Here is an 18,536-nt window from a genome sequence, read left to right as displayed (position 1 = left end):
GATTTTAATGACTGGTCATCTGTCTAGCCCCAGAGCAACCTCCAGTCTGTTTGGTTTTGATGAACAAAATAGAAACAGCAATCAGGACATCAGGAAATTATGTGAAAAAATATTAAAATCTTAAAATCTTTCACAGGACAACAGTATTGACATTGGACTCAAAACTGACAAGAAGGAAGAAAACTTCCGTGAGCTCGTATTTTTGAGATGACCACGTTCAGGACAGATGACTGACTCCTAGTTCCATTTTCTTTAAGATCTTTTAAACCTAAGGGTAATAATACCTTTTGATTAAGCACACGTTCTCAAATTTGTAATGAAATCAGAATCATAACTCATAAGTGTCAGTAATCTTGTTTAATATCAAACAGCCCATGGTTGAGGGTTCTGAAACTCTAAAACTGGAAGTAATTTTACATTGTGCTTCACTCTGAAATGTACCCCTAAGAAATGTGCTCTAATAAGTATCATTCTGGGGAGGAAGATAAGTGCACACGCATCTCATGAGGATGCAGGGAAGAAAACTGATGTCTGATGAGCTTTCACTGTGTGCATCTACAGATTATGGCAAGATTAGTTCATTAAAATGAAATTAAAGAGTGACATCGTGAAATTACGGAAGTCACAACGGAGAGTTAATGAGCAGCATGAGAATAGTGCGACTTGGTATATTGCAAATCCTCTTTTTCTCCATATCCAATGAGTCAGAAAATTTCCCAAGCCATGCCTTTAAGATACATCCAGAACCTTGTTGGTTCTCATGCCCCACTGCTGTCCATCATGTCCAAGCATTGTCTTGCCTCACTGGGACTGTAAGAGCCTGCTTACCCATGTCTTCTCTCATCAGAATTCTCCAGTGTCACCCTTCATCTCTCAGAGTGAAAGCCTAAGCCCTTCCTGCAGCCTGTAAGGACCTCAGCACTGCCTCCCCTTCTCCACTTTTAACTTACCTCCTGCTATTCATCTGCTTTTAGTCACTGCTAATCCCCGGGGTCTAAGCAGTGTTGGGGACAGAGTAGATCACAGTAAGTATTTGCTGAACGAATGAATGAATGGCAGTTAACCTCAGCATTTCCTGGATGTTACTGTGTTTGGTTCTGTGATGGCCTCTTTTGGGTGACAGATGAGCAATAAAGATAAATCTTGGTTCTTGTTCTCTTAAGAACAGGGGGGAATGTACTAGCCAAGACTCATTGGTTATAGAAAATAGAAATCTCATTCTAAGTTAGCAAAATGGAATATGCTGTCCCCAGAACCAGCATTCAGAAAGTGCAGGGGTGAGGCTGGAGCCCGGGACTCTTGCACCTGCCCAGCGCTTTCCTACCCGCTTGTCTTCTCTCTGGACATGGCTTCCTTCTCTTTGGCTGGTGTCCCTGCAGGCTGGAGCCAGAGCCACAGGCCCATCCTGGCTACTGCATTGGCGTCCTGTGGCCGCTGTAACAAATAATTACAAATGGAATGGGTGGCTTAAACAACAGAAATTTGCTGTCTCACAGTCTTGGAGACCAGAAGTCTGAAATCAGTTCCACTGGCCTGAAGTTCAGCACAGGCTCTGGGGGAGGCTTTTCCAGCCTCTGGTGGCTGCCAGCATCCCTGGGCTGTGGGTGCATCGCTCCCATGTCTGCCTCCATCCTCACCTGGATTTCTCTTGTGTGTGTCAGTCTCCCTCTCCTCTGTTTTATAAGTTACATATGTGACTGCATTAGGGCCCACCCAGATAATCCATGATAATCTCTCCGTCTCAACATGCGTAATCACTTTTTAATAAACCATGTAAGGTGACATTCACAGGGCCAGGGACTAGGACAGGAATGTCTTTTGGGGGAGGAGGGCTGTTTCAGCCTGCCATGGCTACCATCCTTTCAAATCCATGAATGATGGGAGAAAAAGACCTTTCCACCAGACCTTGTTAGAAGAGTCCCAACTCCGAGTGACCCTGTCTAGGCCACTGCAGAGCCCTGAGCCACTGCGGAAGTGGGGCTTTGGGAAGGAGTGGGGGTAAGGAGGGGTCCTGTCACTTGGTTGGAGTTGGGGAGGGAGCTACAATTCTCCCAAAATAGGAAGAGTCGGGTGGCTGCTGGTGAGACAGAAACCACATAGCTCCATTAAATGGCATGTGGGGAAACATGACAATATAAGGGAGTAATGCAGGAAAATGTGTGTTTAGGCTGGGCGTGGTGGCTCATGCCTGTAATCCCAGCACTTTGGGAGGTCAAGGTGGGTGGATTGCTTGAGTTCAGGAGTTCGAGACCAGCCTGGGAAAGATGGGGAAACCCTGTCTCTACAAAAAATACAAAAATGAGCTGGACATGTTGGCTGGAGCCTATAATTCCAGCCACTTAGGAGGCTGAGGCAGGAGAATCGCTTGAGCCTGGGATATGGAGGTTGCAGTGAGCCAAGATCGCACCACTGCACTCCAGCCTGGGCAGCAGAGGCAGAGGGAGACCCTGTCTCAAAAACAAAACAAACAAACAAACAAACAAAACCTTTGCTGGTAAGCAGGAGAGTTTTCTGGAAAGGAAAGCGGTAGGTTTACGCCTTTCCTGGGTGCTCAAATTCAAAGAGATACTGTATTTCTAGTTTTCATCTATTTACAATTCATTTAGCTTTTTTTTTGTTTGTTTTTTCCTCTCTGCAGAACACAAATCCGGTCAAGTTTTGGGTTGTCACGAGGGAGAACTGACAGCGCTGGGATGAGTTTAGCCAGGTCAGCTCTTCGAGGACACGGGTCCGTGAACAGCAGCACGTGGCAGCCAGGACCCGGCCTTCCTAGAGCTCCAGTCACTGTAGCCTCCAGGGGCGCTCCGAGTCCGTCTGGAGGGCCACGAGGCTTCCAGGCTGGAAGGAGGAATAGGGAGACCTGGGGCAGCGTTAAAATTACAGAAGCGAGAGAGGCGGGGTCCGCTGAGTCCTTGGCCTGGGCACCAAGGCACACTGAAAACTGGCATCGTGCATGCCCTAGAAATGACAGCCAGACGCAGCAATGTCTAAGGACACTGAAAACCCCAGACTTGGGGGCGCTGGGTGCGGGAAGGGACATGGAAGGACCGGGCTAGCCACAGAACTACAGCGCTGGGACGGGATGAGGGGTCCTGGCCCGAGTCCCCACGTGGGGCGCAGAGGTGTTTATGTAAGGGGACAAAGGGTATTCCTCTGCCCGATGGGAGACTTCCCCAGCCAGAAAATAAGAGGATTAGACAAGGGGAGGAACTTCCTCAGCCACTTGGCCCGGCACAGCGACCGCCGCAAGTTCAGAACCGCTAAGCCAGTCCGGGGCGCTCCGGCCCCTACGGCCCGCGCCCCGCCCGCCTCCGGCCGTGGCCCCACCGCCCCCGTCGCCCCCGTCGCCCCCGTCGCCCCCGCCGGCCCCTCCGGCCCCGGCCCCGACCCCGCATGCCGGCAGGGGGCGCCCAAGCAAGGCTAAAAGGCTCGGCGGGAGGTCGGCGGCCTCAGTGGCGGAGCGCGGCTGCCGGTGCGCGGCCGGGAGCGATCGCCGCGGGGCAGGGGCGCGGCGGGCACCGCGTAGAGCGCGCAGAACAGACGGACGGCGGCGGGGACCCGACGGTGGCGCCTCCGCACTCCCCAGACTCCGGCCAGCGCCCCTCGGCCAGCCGAGAGCACCCAGCCCCGGCTCAACCCGGGCTCCCGATGGCCCCCGAGGCCGGGGCGACCCTGCGCGCGCCGCGCCGGCTGTCCTGGGCTGCGCTGCTGCTCCTGGCCGCGCTGCTCCCCGTCGCCTCCTCGGCGGGGGCCCCAGGTACGCGCCGCGCCCCGGCCCCCGGCGCTCCTCCGCTCCCCGCGCACCCTCCTGCGCTCGGGCCTCGTTGTCCAGCTCAGTACTGGCTACGGGTCGTGTCACTAGCCTGTGCCTCCTCGTCACTTGCGGGTCGGGGCACTTGGCGCCCTGTGTGGGAGGCGGGAGCGGGGACGCCTCGCCGCCCGGGAACTGCAGCGCGCTGGCGTTTAACTTTGCCGTCGCCCGCCCTGGGGTCGGGAGGCTCCAGCCGTCTAAGTGTCCCAGGAGATTCAGGCACAGGGGGAAAAAAGGAAAGGAAAAGGCGACTTTCGGCATGCGGGCTGGGGTAATGCCTTTCTGTGCCCAGAATTTCCCGGGAGCGTAGGTAGTCATCCTTCTTTCCTCGCGTTCACCTCTCCCGAGGCAGGATGACGGGCGCACTCGGGAGACCGGAGGGAGGCAGAGCGGGGCTGTTCTAGAAGGTAATGGGGAAAGGCTGAGGGCTGCCGCAGGCCGTCGGGTGCCTCTGCGCTCTGGAGGAGCTGCGCTCCAGTGCCAGCCCGGCTCCAGGTGGCAGGAGGCCCGCGCGCCCACGGGGAACGTTCAAGCTGGGAGAAAATGTTTGTCTTGAGAGGAGGGAGAGGGAAATGAGAAAGTTGATTCCAGAGAAGCTCGCCCTACCCCGATGGCTGAGGCTGCAGCCAGGATAGATGCTTGCTTTGGGAGCAATGCTTTTCGGAAAATGCTAGCGAGCTCTTGTCAGATTTCTTGCAAGTTTCCTGCAGAGAGAGACAAGTTTGTGGTGGGGTTTTCATTCCGAAGCCTTTGGCGGCCGTTGTTCCCACCTCCCGTGCAGGCATTTTTACACTTGAAACTGTGGCTTTTCGATCATTGGTTTGTAGAAATCCAAGAAGCAGACAATGATTGTCAGATACTATTCCAACGAGGGTATCAGTGTATATACTGTTCTCTTACTTCAGGGGTCAAGGAAGAAAAGTTGGGGGTCACATTGCTTTGTGACTGGTAGATACATCATCCCAGTGCTTGGTTCAGGTTTATGCCAGGTATTCTGATGCCAATGCCACTTTTTCATAAAAGGCAGTGCCTGTGGTAGGGTCTTTTTCTTCCCATTAGTGATCTCTAGGAGAGTATTCACTGAATATTTTGCACAGTACTTGAGAGGAATAAAACTAAATAAAGTCTTCCAACTTCCCCACCTACAACTCCTGGCTTTTGTTTTTCTAAGTGAAAATTTTCCGAGTGCTGAAAGAGTTTTTGTTTGTGAAAATGGTCTGAAACTGAAACCAGTGCTGCCCTGGCTTTGTGGCGATTCCAGCCTTCTGCCTTCCCGATTCCTCTGCCACCTGCCCGTGGATTGCATGTGAGTGGGTCCGAGCAGGGTTGTTTGTGAGAGCTCCTGGAATCCCACCGCGATCTGCACTCTTGCTTCTTTCGCCTTCTGCTCTGTGAATCACTGTGCTGAGGAATGCTGGGGCTGGACAGCTTCCCAGCCCTTCTCTCTACTGTGTTGACGTGGGATCTACAGTAAAATGATGACCAGACTAGAAGTGGACAAAGGAGGACAAGCACATTTCAGAATGAAATCTACTAAATTTAAATTAAGTAATAGAAGGATAGAAGCAGACATAACAACCTGTAGATAGCTCCCCATACTGTGGATGAAATTATGGGGTACATAATTTCTTTTATGGGCTCCCTTTGACACAACACCATGGATAGACTGCTCCCTCTTTCTGGTTGAACTAGAGAAACAAGCTGCTTGTGTCAAGCCCTCACCCTCACCACCTTTTTGGGGCCAGAATCTCTGTAAGGAAATTACTCAGGGCCACATAATAGTGACGGCTCCAGAGGGACTTTGCTTAAAGCAGGACACACTGAAGATCTGAATAAGCCCTTCAGTGTAGGGTCAATTAAACGTAAAACAAAATAAGCAATCAGTGCTCCCTCCTCCACACACATCCATCCCTACAACAGGATACTATGCAAACATTAAAATTATCATGGCCTTGCCAGTCTGGTATGATACATTTTTCTAAACACATGTGGATGTACTCACACATGCACATATTTACAGTGGATATCTTAAGGTGGTTAGGGATGATTTTTATTTTCTTCTTTAAAGAAACTTTTAGGGAATTCTCCGTGTTGAAACTATTTTCAAAGTAATACTGAGATTACTGAGATGCTATTTTTCTTTTTCACAGTTGACATGTGACTGAGGGTGCAAAAGCTTGATGGGTAAACTGCGGGTGCCTTACAGAGAATCAAGGCAAGGACATCCCCATGCGCTAGTAGTTATTGAATTTTGTGGGGCCTTTGCAATTAAAAAATATTTGCCAGTTTCATTGAGAATGTTCTTGTTGACACAGTAAAATTATTAATTTTACCAAATCCCTGTATCTTTGAATATCTGTCTTTTTAATAGTGTAAATAAATGGGAAGGACACATGAGGTACTACTGCTGATGACCAAGTTCAGTGGCAACCCCAAGGGGAGGCACTGGTGTGATTGTTTGAGTTGTGCATTAAGCTACCTGATTTTTTTTTTTTTAATGGAATGTGGTATTTACCACAAAAAATGACAACAGACCAACTAGAGTTATTCTGACTTGGATATTTGGCAGATGTTTTCTCAAAAATGAACAAAGGGAACCTACTACTTCTAGTAAAAGAACTGCTATTATTGCTTGCCAGTGATAACATTTCAGCTTTCAAGTGAAAATTAGAATTTTGCCAAATTGTTTCCACCACTATAAGCTTGAAAGTTTCCCAATATTTAAATTTTTTTCTAGTGAGATCAGTGGTGATATAAATGAATGTGATTTATAAATGTCATATTATAAAATGTGTGAACATTTGGATGATCTGCATAACCAAATAAACCAACAGATTCAAATGACCAGTGTATAGCCTTACAACAATCTTGCATGGGTAAAAGATCTGTTCCAAGTGCATGATAGCTCAATGGATTTTTAATGTAACAAAATATGAAAAATTCTTCATCTGATTTCAGATTCTAAGAAATGGCTACTTGATGAGTTTTGGTGTAATATCAAAGATTTTTCAAAAGTATCCAAAAAGGCTATTGAAATAGTTGTCCGGCTATACATCTGTGTGAGGCTGGATTTTCTCCAATCGAAACAACATATTGCAATAGATTGAATGCATAAGCAGATCAGAGATACTCTATTAAAAAGATTTGCCAAAATGTAGAAACAAAGCTGCTCTTCCCACTCATTTCTCTTTGTTTTGGAAAACAGTTACTTTTCATATAAATATATTTGTATGTCAACATGTAATGGTTTATTATTGTTATTTCAAAACAAGTAAGTACATATTTTAGACTTTTCTTAGTTTTAATTCCCAGTAAAGTCAATGAGGATAGATAAAACTCACAGAAACATAACCTCCTTGGCATCCTCATAAATTCAAGAATAGAAGATAATTCAGACACCAAAACATTTGAAACACACTGGTATATACGGAGGGAAGTAAGTTAAAAATCAGGATGCCTGGGCATGAGTGGCAGTGCTATCCTGCACCCCTGGGGGCCTTGGGCTAGTCTCCGCTCCAGAATAGACCAATTGAAGGAGGCTCCTTCCATCTCCGGAAGCCTTTAGAAGCTTGCCTGTGGTTCAACCTGCATGTGGCTTTATGAGGTTTCCCTCTTACTTCAGCCCTTTTTGAGAGAACGTGGGGAGACCCTCTCTCCTCTTATCTTGTGCATTGGAGCCCGCCAATGGCAGATGGTAGAGCTGTTTTGTTCATCAGTTGATCATGAAATTTATTCCTGTGGAATCAGAGGTTGTAATAGGATTGCAGAGTGACAATTCACATCCCTGGAAAGTTATCACCAGACAGTTCCAGAGCATGATCAAGATGCCCTACCAAGACCATTCACGTCATATTTAAGTTCTAAAGGCCCATTCCCTGAAAACAGGAGGGGAAGGGGAGCGTATTCGCTTCCTATTGCTGTAACAAATTGCCACACACTGAATGACTTGAAACAATACCAATTTATGATCTTTATTATAGTTCTAGAGATCAGAAGTCTGAAATGTGCCCCTCTGGGCTAAAATCAAGGCCTGCATTGAAACTTTAAGGGAGAATCTATTTCCTTGCCCTTTCCACCTTCTAGAGGTGCCCATATCCCTGGTTCTGGGGATTAGGACAAAGACATCTTTGGGGGACCATTATTCTGCCTACATCAAGGGATGAGGGTGAGGCAGGGAGCCTGGAAGCAACATTTCGGGAGAGGCTCCATCACCCTTGGCTGATTAAGGAGCAGCCCTCTTTTGACCTCTTTTGTCCCCCTTGGATCTTAGGGATTTTTGAGTTATAATTAAACTGTTACCAGAAGCTTTTATTTCAGTTTAAAAATAGAGGTATTTAAAGGTATAAAAGTAAAGGAGAGAAAGGAATATGTATGTGTATGTATTTACTTGTAAGTGTGCAGGATGTTTCTGTTAGAGTACCCATGAAACTGCAAACTTTGGTGCCTTTGGGTAGGAGAGCTGGGTCGCTGGGGGACAGTGGTGGATACTGTTTCATCCATCTCTTTTACCAATTTTTGTAGATGTATGTTAGAACATTTGGAATCAGGAAGGTATTGGTTATTCACATTCGTGAGCACCCTGTTTTCCTCCCTCCTAAGTCATCCTTGCCTACGAAAAACCTGCGTCTTTCTCCCTCGGCCCAGCCGGGGCAGCGCTTGCGCTCTGAGGCCCTTAGAGGGCGCTCCTGGACTTCTGGAGGCGAAGCCACCACCCGCGGGCCCTTCCGTGAAGCCCTGGTTGGACTCGGTTGTCGCTGCGGCTTTATAGAGATAAGCAAATTAGGACAAACATCCAGTTATCTGCCTGATTTCTCCCTGAGTGCTTGCCTTTTGGCAATTTTTCTACTTACTGGCGCTTCCTTCATATGTTAAACGGGAAAGGACAGATCACTCATTAAGAGTCGAAATGGCTGCGTGTCAGCAAATTCAAATACGCATTGGTGAGAAAGGAAATTGCCTAGACCTGCAGCTGGGGTCAGAAGCCCAGTGGCGGTTGGGGTGCGGCTGGTACCTCTGTAGGCCTCCACCAAAGATGCAGCTACTGGAAGATGGGGTGAGCGTAAGGGATGTCGCAGGGGTACTGGCCTTAATAACTACCTCCTTGGCCCTGATGGGTCCTCTCTGAGCGTCTCCCCTCCACCATCAATGTTAATTTTTGTATCAAGAGAGGGTAATATTACAATTATAATGTCTAATTATTATAATTATATACTATGTATTCTAGTTATTATAATAATGCTACACTTGTAAATGTAGCAAAATAACTTGAGAGGTGTTCATGTTAATTACAAAGTAGATGCTGCTCACATTTTTTTACTGGGGTCTCCTATATGTGGAGGAAAGATTTAATTATGGCATCCTTATAATCTATAAAGTACAATCTACATAATTCTATTTTCAGTTTTATGAGGAATTCCTAGGTGTACACTTCTACTTCCTTTGAATAATAACTGGCAGGTTAAAGTGTCACGGAGTTCACCATTTCTCTCTGTTATTTAATTTAATTTCCACAGTGATCTTGTGAAGGCAGTAGCATCCTCATCTTGCTACTGGGGGAACTGAGGTCAGAGAGGTTAACTGGTTTTCCCAAAGTCTGTAATCTAATACTCAGTCTTTGGGGTCCAGATCCCACACTCTCCCTGCAGACACCGCAGTTCTGGTTGGTTTGAGCCTTTACTGTGTCTCCTTGTTTTCTTCTCTAGGCTGGGTGTGAGTGCCAACACTCACATCTTTGATCTGCTCAGAATGCCTTCCTGAGTTTACTTTTGTAACATTGCTGTTGGCTGTTGAGAAATGATTCTGTGAGGCACTGAAATGTGTTGAATTCCAGCAGGGCTTAACTTAAGACAAAAAGTAGCAGTGAATCTAGCCTCTGTTACAAGATGGATTTGGCCTGTGGATATGAGCAGGGTCCTCACTGTGGGAAGCCCCCTTTCCATGGTGGTCCTGTTAAATTCGCCTGTCAGCTCCTTGAAGCTGGTGCTTGGTGTCTAACCTGTTACCCAAACTGTTCGCCAGTTAATTTCAGGGGCTGTCTGTGAGTGCTTGATCCTTACTATGGAAATCACAACTTTGAACCTTTGAGACTGTATTTAACCAGAAGGCTCCTGGAAGTGCCAGCACCTTGTGCTAAGACATTCAGTTTTCTTTACTGGACCATTTAAGTCAAGAAACAATGCTGACAAACATTAGTGGCTAATCTGTACCATTGACAAGTCCCTGCATCTCACAGAGGCGGTGAGGCTGATGCTCACAGCGTTAAAGCGTCTTGAACTTCTCAGGAGAAATGTGCCATTTAAATGCTGGGCTCTGCTATTTAGGGACTGTTTTATGGTGTCACATCCCTTCATCTGGTTTATTAGGTCCTGATTGAGCCACCAATTTGGCTGTGTGACCTTGGGTGGGTCATAACTCTTCAGGCCTCACTTTTCTCATCTGCAAAGTGAGGGGATTGACCTAGGTATTGTGAAGGGCCCCCCGGCTCTAACTTTGTGGTAGTCTCCATTTGCAGGGTGTCCATTCATTCATTCACCCATTCAGCAAGGGTTACTAGGAGTCAGACAAAGACACAAAGTCAGAAGAACATAGTGTCTGCTGTCAGAGGACACATAGGCAGGGAGGACTGGATGAGGATAATGCAGACAGGTGATACATGCTAGGACAGAAGTGGCACAGGTGTCTCGGGGGTGAATTGACTGGGAGGTCAAGGCCAGCTATATTTGAGCCCTTTTAAGAACGGCATAGGCATTAGTTGGAGAAAGACGCCGAGGAAGGACATCTCTGGTCGAGGAACAGACCCTGCTGCACATGTGAAGGCACATGCAAGGAACCAGCAATGTTCGGGGTGGTTCGTGCTAAGTGCTGCTCTGTGTCAGTGGTGGCATTCGGGGTTGGAGGTATAGGAGGCAGCCAGCTCAGGAAGGTCCTGGGGTCTGACCTTAATCCATTGTGTTGGTGGCCACCGAGGGAGTGCCATAAGGTGGCACGTCACTGGGTCGGTGGGAGGTCGGGTAGCAGCCAATCCCAGTACTGCATGGGGCTCTGGCCAGAAGGGACCATTGAGGCTTTTGTTCATTGTTTGGGGTTTCCTCTATATTTGCTTAACTTGTTTGGGGCTTTCTTCATGACAATATAGACCAAATGCCTATATCGTGTCACCTCCAGTTGTATCTCATTTGAAGACTCATCTTTGTTCCATGTTTTCTGAAACGGCTCATATGTTCTAGAACAGTCCTATTTTGGAAAGGGCTCCAGGGTAGCATGAGTCTCATGTATTTACCTGTGGACAGTCTGGTAGAATTGACGTATAGTGCAGGTCTTAAACAGTTGAGTATATTGGCTTTGGGCCCAGGGATGGGTCTGTGCCGATTTCAGTGTGGTTCCCCAGGAAAGACCCTGTGTAATTTTAGGAGTTCATGGGCGGGGAGTGGTAAGTAACTTGGCTTAAAGAGGAAATGAATGGACACAATTTACTGAGACTTTTACTAAGTCTGCAAACAGAGTGGAGCTGAGCATGTGCCGCTCTTGAAGAAGTGTGGATAGTGGGTACCTTAAGCCCTAGTGCTGTGACTGGAGTTAGCTAGCATTTTAATAAAGTACCTGGGAAAGGTGTGCAGTGATGTCTCCTAATTTATCATGACCCCACATTTGTCTGGAGGTGAAGTCTCATCCACAGTCACCCATGGCGGGACTCACGGAGCTGGATGGGGTGCGACAGGTGTAGTGTCCTAGGAGCTCAGGAGAAGCCACCCTAGCCAGGCAGGGGAGGGCAGGACCTGGGGCAGGCGCGCTCACTGTGAGCCCCTTCTGAAGAATCAGAAGGAGAAGCTGCTTTTGACAGAAGCTCTGTGAAATGTATGGGTGCTCTGGGGGATGGTGGAGAAAGCTGCCGTGGTGGCACAGACTCACATATAAAATAAAATCGCCCTGCAGAGGAGGCTCCGCCTCCTCTGATGGATGTGTGCTCGTGATGATGTATCAGTCACACTTAGAGGACAGAAAGCTTAGGTGTGCCCTTCACAGAGAAGCCGGCGTGGCTGTGTTTACTTAATGCGGCGCTGTCGGGTGCTTTCAGCGATCGTTTCTCATGGCCGATTCTGGTGTGCCCATTCCCCCTAAGACATAAAGGTCGGCGGTTTGGACTTCACTTTAGGCTTAAATGCTATTTTTTAAAAAATGTTTTTAAAAAGTTTTAATTTTGAGATAGTTATAGATTCCTGTTCAATTATAAGAAGCATGAACGTTGTCAGAATCAAAATGGAGTCACTTGTGCTAAAAACCCTGACAAACAGAGCCATGAAAAGCCAGGAGGGGAGGGTTCTCACGGACAAATGCCTGATAACAAGAGCTCTCAGCAAAGACTGCAAAAATTACAAGCTTGCAAAAGGCCATGACAACCTGACATCTGCCCAGCAACTTCCTGTCCATCCTCAGACTGGCACTATCCTCTTCATTGATCCTTGTAGCCAAGGATGATTATCTCAAGACAATTGCCATCTTCCTTATTTTCCCTTTAAAAGCCTTTGCCTTCCTTTCACTCCTTAAATATGCATCTAATTCACCGTGGCATGCAAATTCGCATCGCAATACATACTCCTAAGTCAACATCATCTTCTCTTGGAGTCTCCCTCTCTGTTGTTTAGGTTGACAGCAGTAAGGTGGACGTACCATGTACCCTCCACCCAGTTTCCCCTAAAGGTGGCATTTGCGTAGCTGCAGTGCCACATCCCAGCCAGGACAGTGAAGACGCAGGAGAGTTTTGTGAGAAGGCCCTGGTGCTTCCTCATGTAGCCACATTTACCTTCCTTCCTCCCATCCACCCCAGACACAAATCTGTTCTCCCGTTTTATAATTTTGTCATTTTAAGAATGTCATATAAATGCAGTTCTACAGTATGTCACCTTTTGAGATTGGCCAAAGCCTATTTTTAAAAGTATTGTGCCCATTCGGCTTGTGATCCCTGCAGTTAGCTTGCAAGTGTTTTGTGTGTGTGTGTGTGTGTGTGTATGTGTGTGTGTGTGTAAATGGAGAAATCATGGCATGCAATTTGGCATCTCAGGCAAGTGCGGTTACCACCCTGGTCCAAGCCATATTACCTGGATTTTTGCAGTGACCTCTCCATAGTCACGCTGCTCCTGTCCTCTCCCACAACACTCCAATCTCAGGACAGCAGCTGCAGTGATTCTCATGATGCACAATGTCACAGAACCTTCCAATAGCTCCCTGACTCCCTCGGGGATACACACCAGAGTCCCAACAAGTTTTCCAGACTGTGCATGATCCTTTCCATACCACGCCCTCCCTCGCCGTCTACCATCTGCTTTGGCCCCTGGCCTCCTGGCTGGTCCTGCAATGTACGAGGCCCCTTCCAGCCTCAGAGCTTTTGAACTGGCTGTTCCCTTTGCCTGAGCAACCTTCCATGAACATCAGTGGGTTGATGGCCGGGGGCAGTGGTTCATGTCTGTAATCCCAGCACTTTGAGAGGCCAAGGAGGGCAGATCACCCACCTGAGGTCAGGAGTTCGAGACCAGCCTGGCCAACATGGTGAAACCCTGTCTCTACAAAAACACAAAAATTAGCCAGGCGTGGTGGCAGATGCCTGTAGTCCCAGCTACTCAGGAGGCTGAGGCAGGAGAATCGCTTGAACTCAGGAGGTGGAGGCTGCAGTGAGCCAAGATTGGGTGACAGAGTGAGACTCTGTCTCAAACAAAAACAAAAACAATCTATGGGTTGATGCCTCACCCTCTTCAGGTTCTTTGTGCAACATCTTCTCAAGAGGCCTTCTGGACTTCTCCCTGTCTTTAACAGGGTAATTTTATCCTTACCCCCAGCATATCTTATCACTGCCTTATTTTGCTCCATGCCCTCATCAACGAACCCGGCATTTCATATATTTTAGTGGCTTACTTGATACTTGACTGTCTTCCTTTGCTGAAATGTAAGCTCCATGAGGGCAGGACATTTTGTTAGTTTTATTCCCTGCTATAGGCTCCTTGTCTAGAATGCTGCCCGCAAATAGCAGAGGCTCAGTGACTACTTACTAAATGACTGGATGTGCTTTCTTCGGTATTAGTTACATATAATAGATCTAAATATATTTATGTATGTTGACTGGCCTCCAGCAGAATAAGGGAGTGGTGCTGAGTGTGGGACAGTGCCCTGCTTCCCTCCCACCCTAACTGTGTGGTGTCAGCATATGCATTAGTGAGAGAGTTGCTTTGTGTTGGAAGTCCATTTTCAGTTGGAGAGAAGATTGTATTTACACAGTATGTGAGTGTCCTAGGGCTGCTGTAATAAAGTACCACAAACTGAGTGGCTTTAAACAGCAGAAATATATTATCTTGCAGCTCTGGAGCTGGAAGTCTGGAATCTGTAGGGCCTGTCATGCTCTCTTGGAAGGCCTTGGGAGAGAGCCTTTCCTTGCTTCATCCTAGCTTCTTGTGGTTTCCTTGGCTGTTAGACACACCAGTCCAACTTCTGCGTCCACATCATATGGCATTCTCCCTGCGTCTTCTCTTATAAAGACACTGGTCATATGGGATTAGATTTGGCCATCTTAACTCTGTAAGACTGTATTTCCAAAATTTCCCAATAAAGTCGCATTCACAAATACCAGGGGTTAGAATTTCAATATATTTTTGGAAGGGATACAATTTAATTCATAACGTATGCTGTGCTTACCCACGTGATTCCTTTTCTTTTTTTAATTTTTAATTTTAATTTTAAGTTCCAGGGTACATGTGCAGGATATGCAAGTTTGTTACATAGGCAAATGTGTGCCACGGTGGTTTGCAGCACCTGTCAACTCATCACCTAGGTATTAAGCCTGGCATGCATTAGTTATTTTTCCTGATGCTCTGCCCCAACCCCCTGTCCTCCCCTGACAGGCCCCAGTGTGTGCTGTTCCCCTCTTTGTGTCCATGTATTCTCATTGTTCAGCTCCTACTTATAAATGACAACATGTGGTGTTTCGTTTTCTGTTCCTGTATTAGTTTGCTGAGGATAATGGCTTGCAGCATCATCCATGTTCCTGCAAAGGACATGATCTCATTCCTTCTTATGGCTGCATAGTATTCCATGGTGTATATGTCCCACATTTTTAAAATCCAGTCTATCGTTGATGGCCATTTGGGTTGATTTCATCTCTGCTATTGTGAATAGTGCTGCAATGGACATACGTGTGCGTGTATCTTTATAACAGAATTATTTATATTTTTTTGGGTATAGACCCAGTAATGGGGTTGCTGGGTCAAATGGTATTTCCAGTTTTAAATCTTTGAGGAATCACCACACTGTCTTCCACAATGGTTGAACTAATTTACATTTCCATCAACAGTAAAAACGTTCCTATTTCTCCACAACCTCGACAGCATCTGTTATTTCTTGACTTCTTAATAATCACCATTCTGACTGGCGTGAGGTGGTATCTCGTTGTGGTTTTGATTTACATTCCTTTAATGATCAATGATGATTCCTTTTCAGTAGGCAAAAGAGTTTATCAGCTTCCAGCACTGGGCCATAGCCCAGATGAGGAAGGGATAAGCCGCTGAGATGCATTGTGTGCTGAACTGTCAACCTGGAGTTCCAAAGACCTATGGGCATTCAAGTGGTCTTAATTATTTGATCAAGCCTGGCTAGGTCCTTCACTGATAGATTAAATAATAAGTAATTAACTCATATCTTCTGTGCGCAGGGCACTGTGCTAGGCTCTGGGGTTACAAAGATTTAGTAATAAAGAAGTTGGAATTGCTGTGACCATAAATGACAACCAAATACAATAAATGTAGCAATATAGGATCATCTTGGACTTTCTAATCAACTTCTACTTGCCAGATGTAGTGTTTTTCATTGAAGCATACAGAATTGTAAGATCAGGAAGAAGAACCACCAACTTTGTCTGAGGACTTTGCCTGGTGGGCACACTTTGGTGTTGACTCAATCTGAAACTCAAAAAATCAGTACATTTTTCTCCTATTCTATAAAATTTTGGATGTGCCTTTCTCTTTTTTTCTGTCTAGATTGTGTTTTCTAGTTGAGACTTCCAGGTCATGAGATGAGGGCAGCCTTGTTCTACCACAGACGGTCTATGGGCCACGGATCTGACAACCTTCTTGATGCTATGGAAAACCACCACGTTCTCTTTTCCTGTAACATGTGCCCTGGCTCCAATCTGTTTGTTAATACCACTTTCCACCCCACCCAACAATTTCCTTCTACTGCTTTCTGATAGACTGGGAGAACTGAAGCGTCTTGTTTTGGCTAATAATTCTCAGAATCCATATATGTACCTGCTGATATTCAAACAAACCACACCCAAAGGATGTGAGGCCTTGGGGTGATCTTATTTTCACAGCTGCATCATGACTGCACTTTCAATGCTAGCACCTAGGGAGGATGAGGTTCAGGAGACAAACACTAGATGTCACCTGAGCAAATTGTGTGTCCATGTTAACAAGCATGCAGACTCTGACTTGGGGTCCTTGGGATGAGTTCCATGGGATCCACTGGCACTCTAAAATTGTAATGTAGTTTCATTACAGGAAACAATTCTCAGCATTTAGAGGGGTCACAGATAGTCTGGGTCACAACCACAGGGAGGGATTGACTACGTGTCCTCTTGGAATTCAAGCCCTGGAAAGCAGTGAGTGACCCAGGGCTCCCACACATGGGGGAAATCTCTAGTAAAAGCGCTCCTTGAATTCCATTAATACCATACTCTGTTCTCTGATTATCCTAGCTTTGGGAGGACTTCCTTTCCCCTGGGCCCTGATAATGTTTCTTGTTAGTGGCACTCAGCTGATAGTAAATGTCTAATAGATACCCTCATCTTTTATGTGCCAATGTAGTGCTTCCTTCAGTAGACTGAAGCCCATTGCCTTTCTTACATATCTCCAAATTAATTCACTTGTATTCCCAGGGGAGTGGCTTGCTTAGTAACGCTATGTCACCCAATTGAATAGCATATTCAAAGATGTTTACTTTTGAAGGTAGGGAAATATGTTGGAATTTGACTGGGTCTGTCCAGTCATGGAAATCACTGAAGACATTTTGGACTTACAATCAATAGGCAGATGGAAGAGGAGAAGTTGAATCAGATTATCTAAGTTTTCTTTCAACTGTCAAGATTTTAAAATTCCAATTAAAAGTGTATTTTCCAAGATGGAAGGAAATGAGGACCCAATGCTCCCTGTGCTGTGTGCGGAGGGAGAACTGGCCAAGAGCTGAGATGCTGGGAATCAGGCTGGGTCATTTTGTATTGGGTTGTGATTGGGGATATCAGGTGTTCTGTGGCATTTATTCCTCATATTGACATTATCTCATGTATGTGGAGTGTTTTATGATTTTCTTTCATATTTTATTCTTGCATCAATCCTATGAGGTCGGTGGGATTAGCTCCATTCATAGAAAATGGACTAAATTTGATATTTATAGAGAGAAACTTGAGTGGCATATTTGTTTTCTTTGGGGGCCTTGAATGGTGGTGGACACTCTCCTTCAAGAGGGGAAAAATTGACTCTTTCCACCCTTGACTTGACTTGACACTGATGGACATCCCCTTCTTCCTGAAAATCTCTCCTGCTTCTGTGATGCAACTTTTTTTCTGGTTCTCCTATCACTAAAATTTCAGATTTAAACTGAAATTTAAATTGAGTTCTGTGTTCTTTGGGTGGAGATGTTGAGTAGACAGTTGGACACACTGGAGCTCAGAGGAGAAGCCGGGGCTGGAGCTGGGAATTCAGGAGCCTTCCACATGTGGATGGTCTTTGCAGTCATAGCACCTGGTGTGCTACATGGGTAGAGGAGGAAGGAGTGGAGTAGAGAAGTGGGAAAGCCAGAGCTGGGCTGTGCAGTGCTCTACTATTTAGAGTTCTGGCAGAGGAGGAGGAGCTGGCAAAGGAGACCAAGACGGGGTAGTCAACGATGTGGAAGAGAAACCAGGGAGTGTGGTATCCTAGAAGCTAGTCTAGTGGTCAGGGAGGACCCGAGAAGAGGTGCTTCTAGGAGGAGACGCTCACTGTTGTCGGACATAGAGTAAGCTGAGGAGCAAGAGATAAAGACTTGGCAGCATGGAATCCTGACATTCACAAGATCTCATTCAGGGCACGAATTCATGTGTCCTTATGAATTCAGCTGCCACCATTGGCTTTCAGTTTTATATCTTTGGTTCTGATTTATCTCCAGGTTTAAACTTACTGCTTTTAATTATAGTTACAGCTGAGAGGGAACAAAGTATAGTAGAAAGAGCATGGTCCATAGTTTCGGATAGGTCTGAGCTCAACTGTCACTTACTAGATGTGTGCCCTTGGGCAAATCACTTAACTCTCTGCGACTCAGTTTCCTTATTTATAAAAATGTGAATACCAAAGTGCAGTGCACAGGCTTGAAATGGGGATCAAAGAGAAAATAGTTATGATAACACAGCTCATTTTAAATCACTTCTGTATTGCCAGCTCCTTGCTTAGAATCTGACACATAGTAGGCACTCAGTAAATATCTGTTCCATAAATGAATGAAATCCCCGGCACTAAGTAGGTGGTCAGCAAATGCTCCTTTCCTTTCTTTTTTACTTCCTTAAATATTTTTTGCTATATTACAAGTGGATCCAAAACTTAAACTCTTAGCTTATTAGGTGTGTAGTATATTTTCCCCTCTTTGTTGATAATTTACCTATGCCCATTCATAATCATTAAATGAGTTATAATTATCTGTAATGTTTTAAAAATGG

At 46.1% G+C, this 18,536-nt stretch overlaps 1 protein-coding gene across 2 annotated transcripts in view; it reads left to right on the top strand.

The window, feature by feature from the left end:
* The first annotated feature begins 3,466 nt into the window (after positions 1–3,466).
* Positions 3,467–18,536, top strand: part of FNDC1 (fibronectin type III domain containing 1) — a 102,508-nt gene continuing 87,438 nt past the window's right edge. For both annotated transcript variants that reach the window (XM_025384333.1, XM_025384332.1), the window contains exon 1: positions 3,467–3,757. In XM_025384333.1, coding sequence (XP_025240118.1) covers positions 3,649–3,757 — 109 coding nt within the window. In that variant the 5' untranslated portion in view covers positions 3,467–3,648. The remainder of the gene's footprint in view (positions 3,758–18,536) is intronic.

Source organism: Theropithecus gelada, chromosome 4, assembly GCF_003255815.1.
Source record: "Theropithecus gelada isolate Dixy chromosome 4, Tgel_1.0, whole genome shotgun sequence".
NCBI classification, from domain to species: Eukaryota; Metazoa; Chordata; class Mammalia; order Primates; family Cercopithecidae; genus Theropithecus; species Theropithecus gelada.
This window is presented reverse-complemented; position numbering and strand designations above follow the sequence as displayed.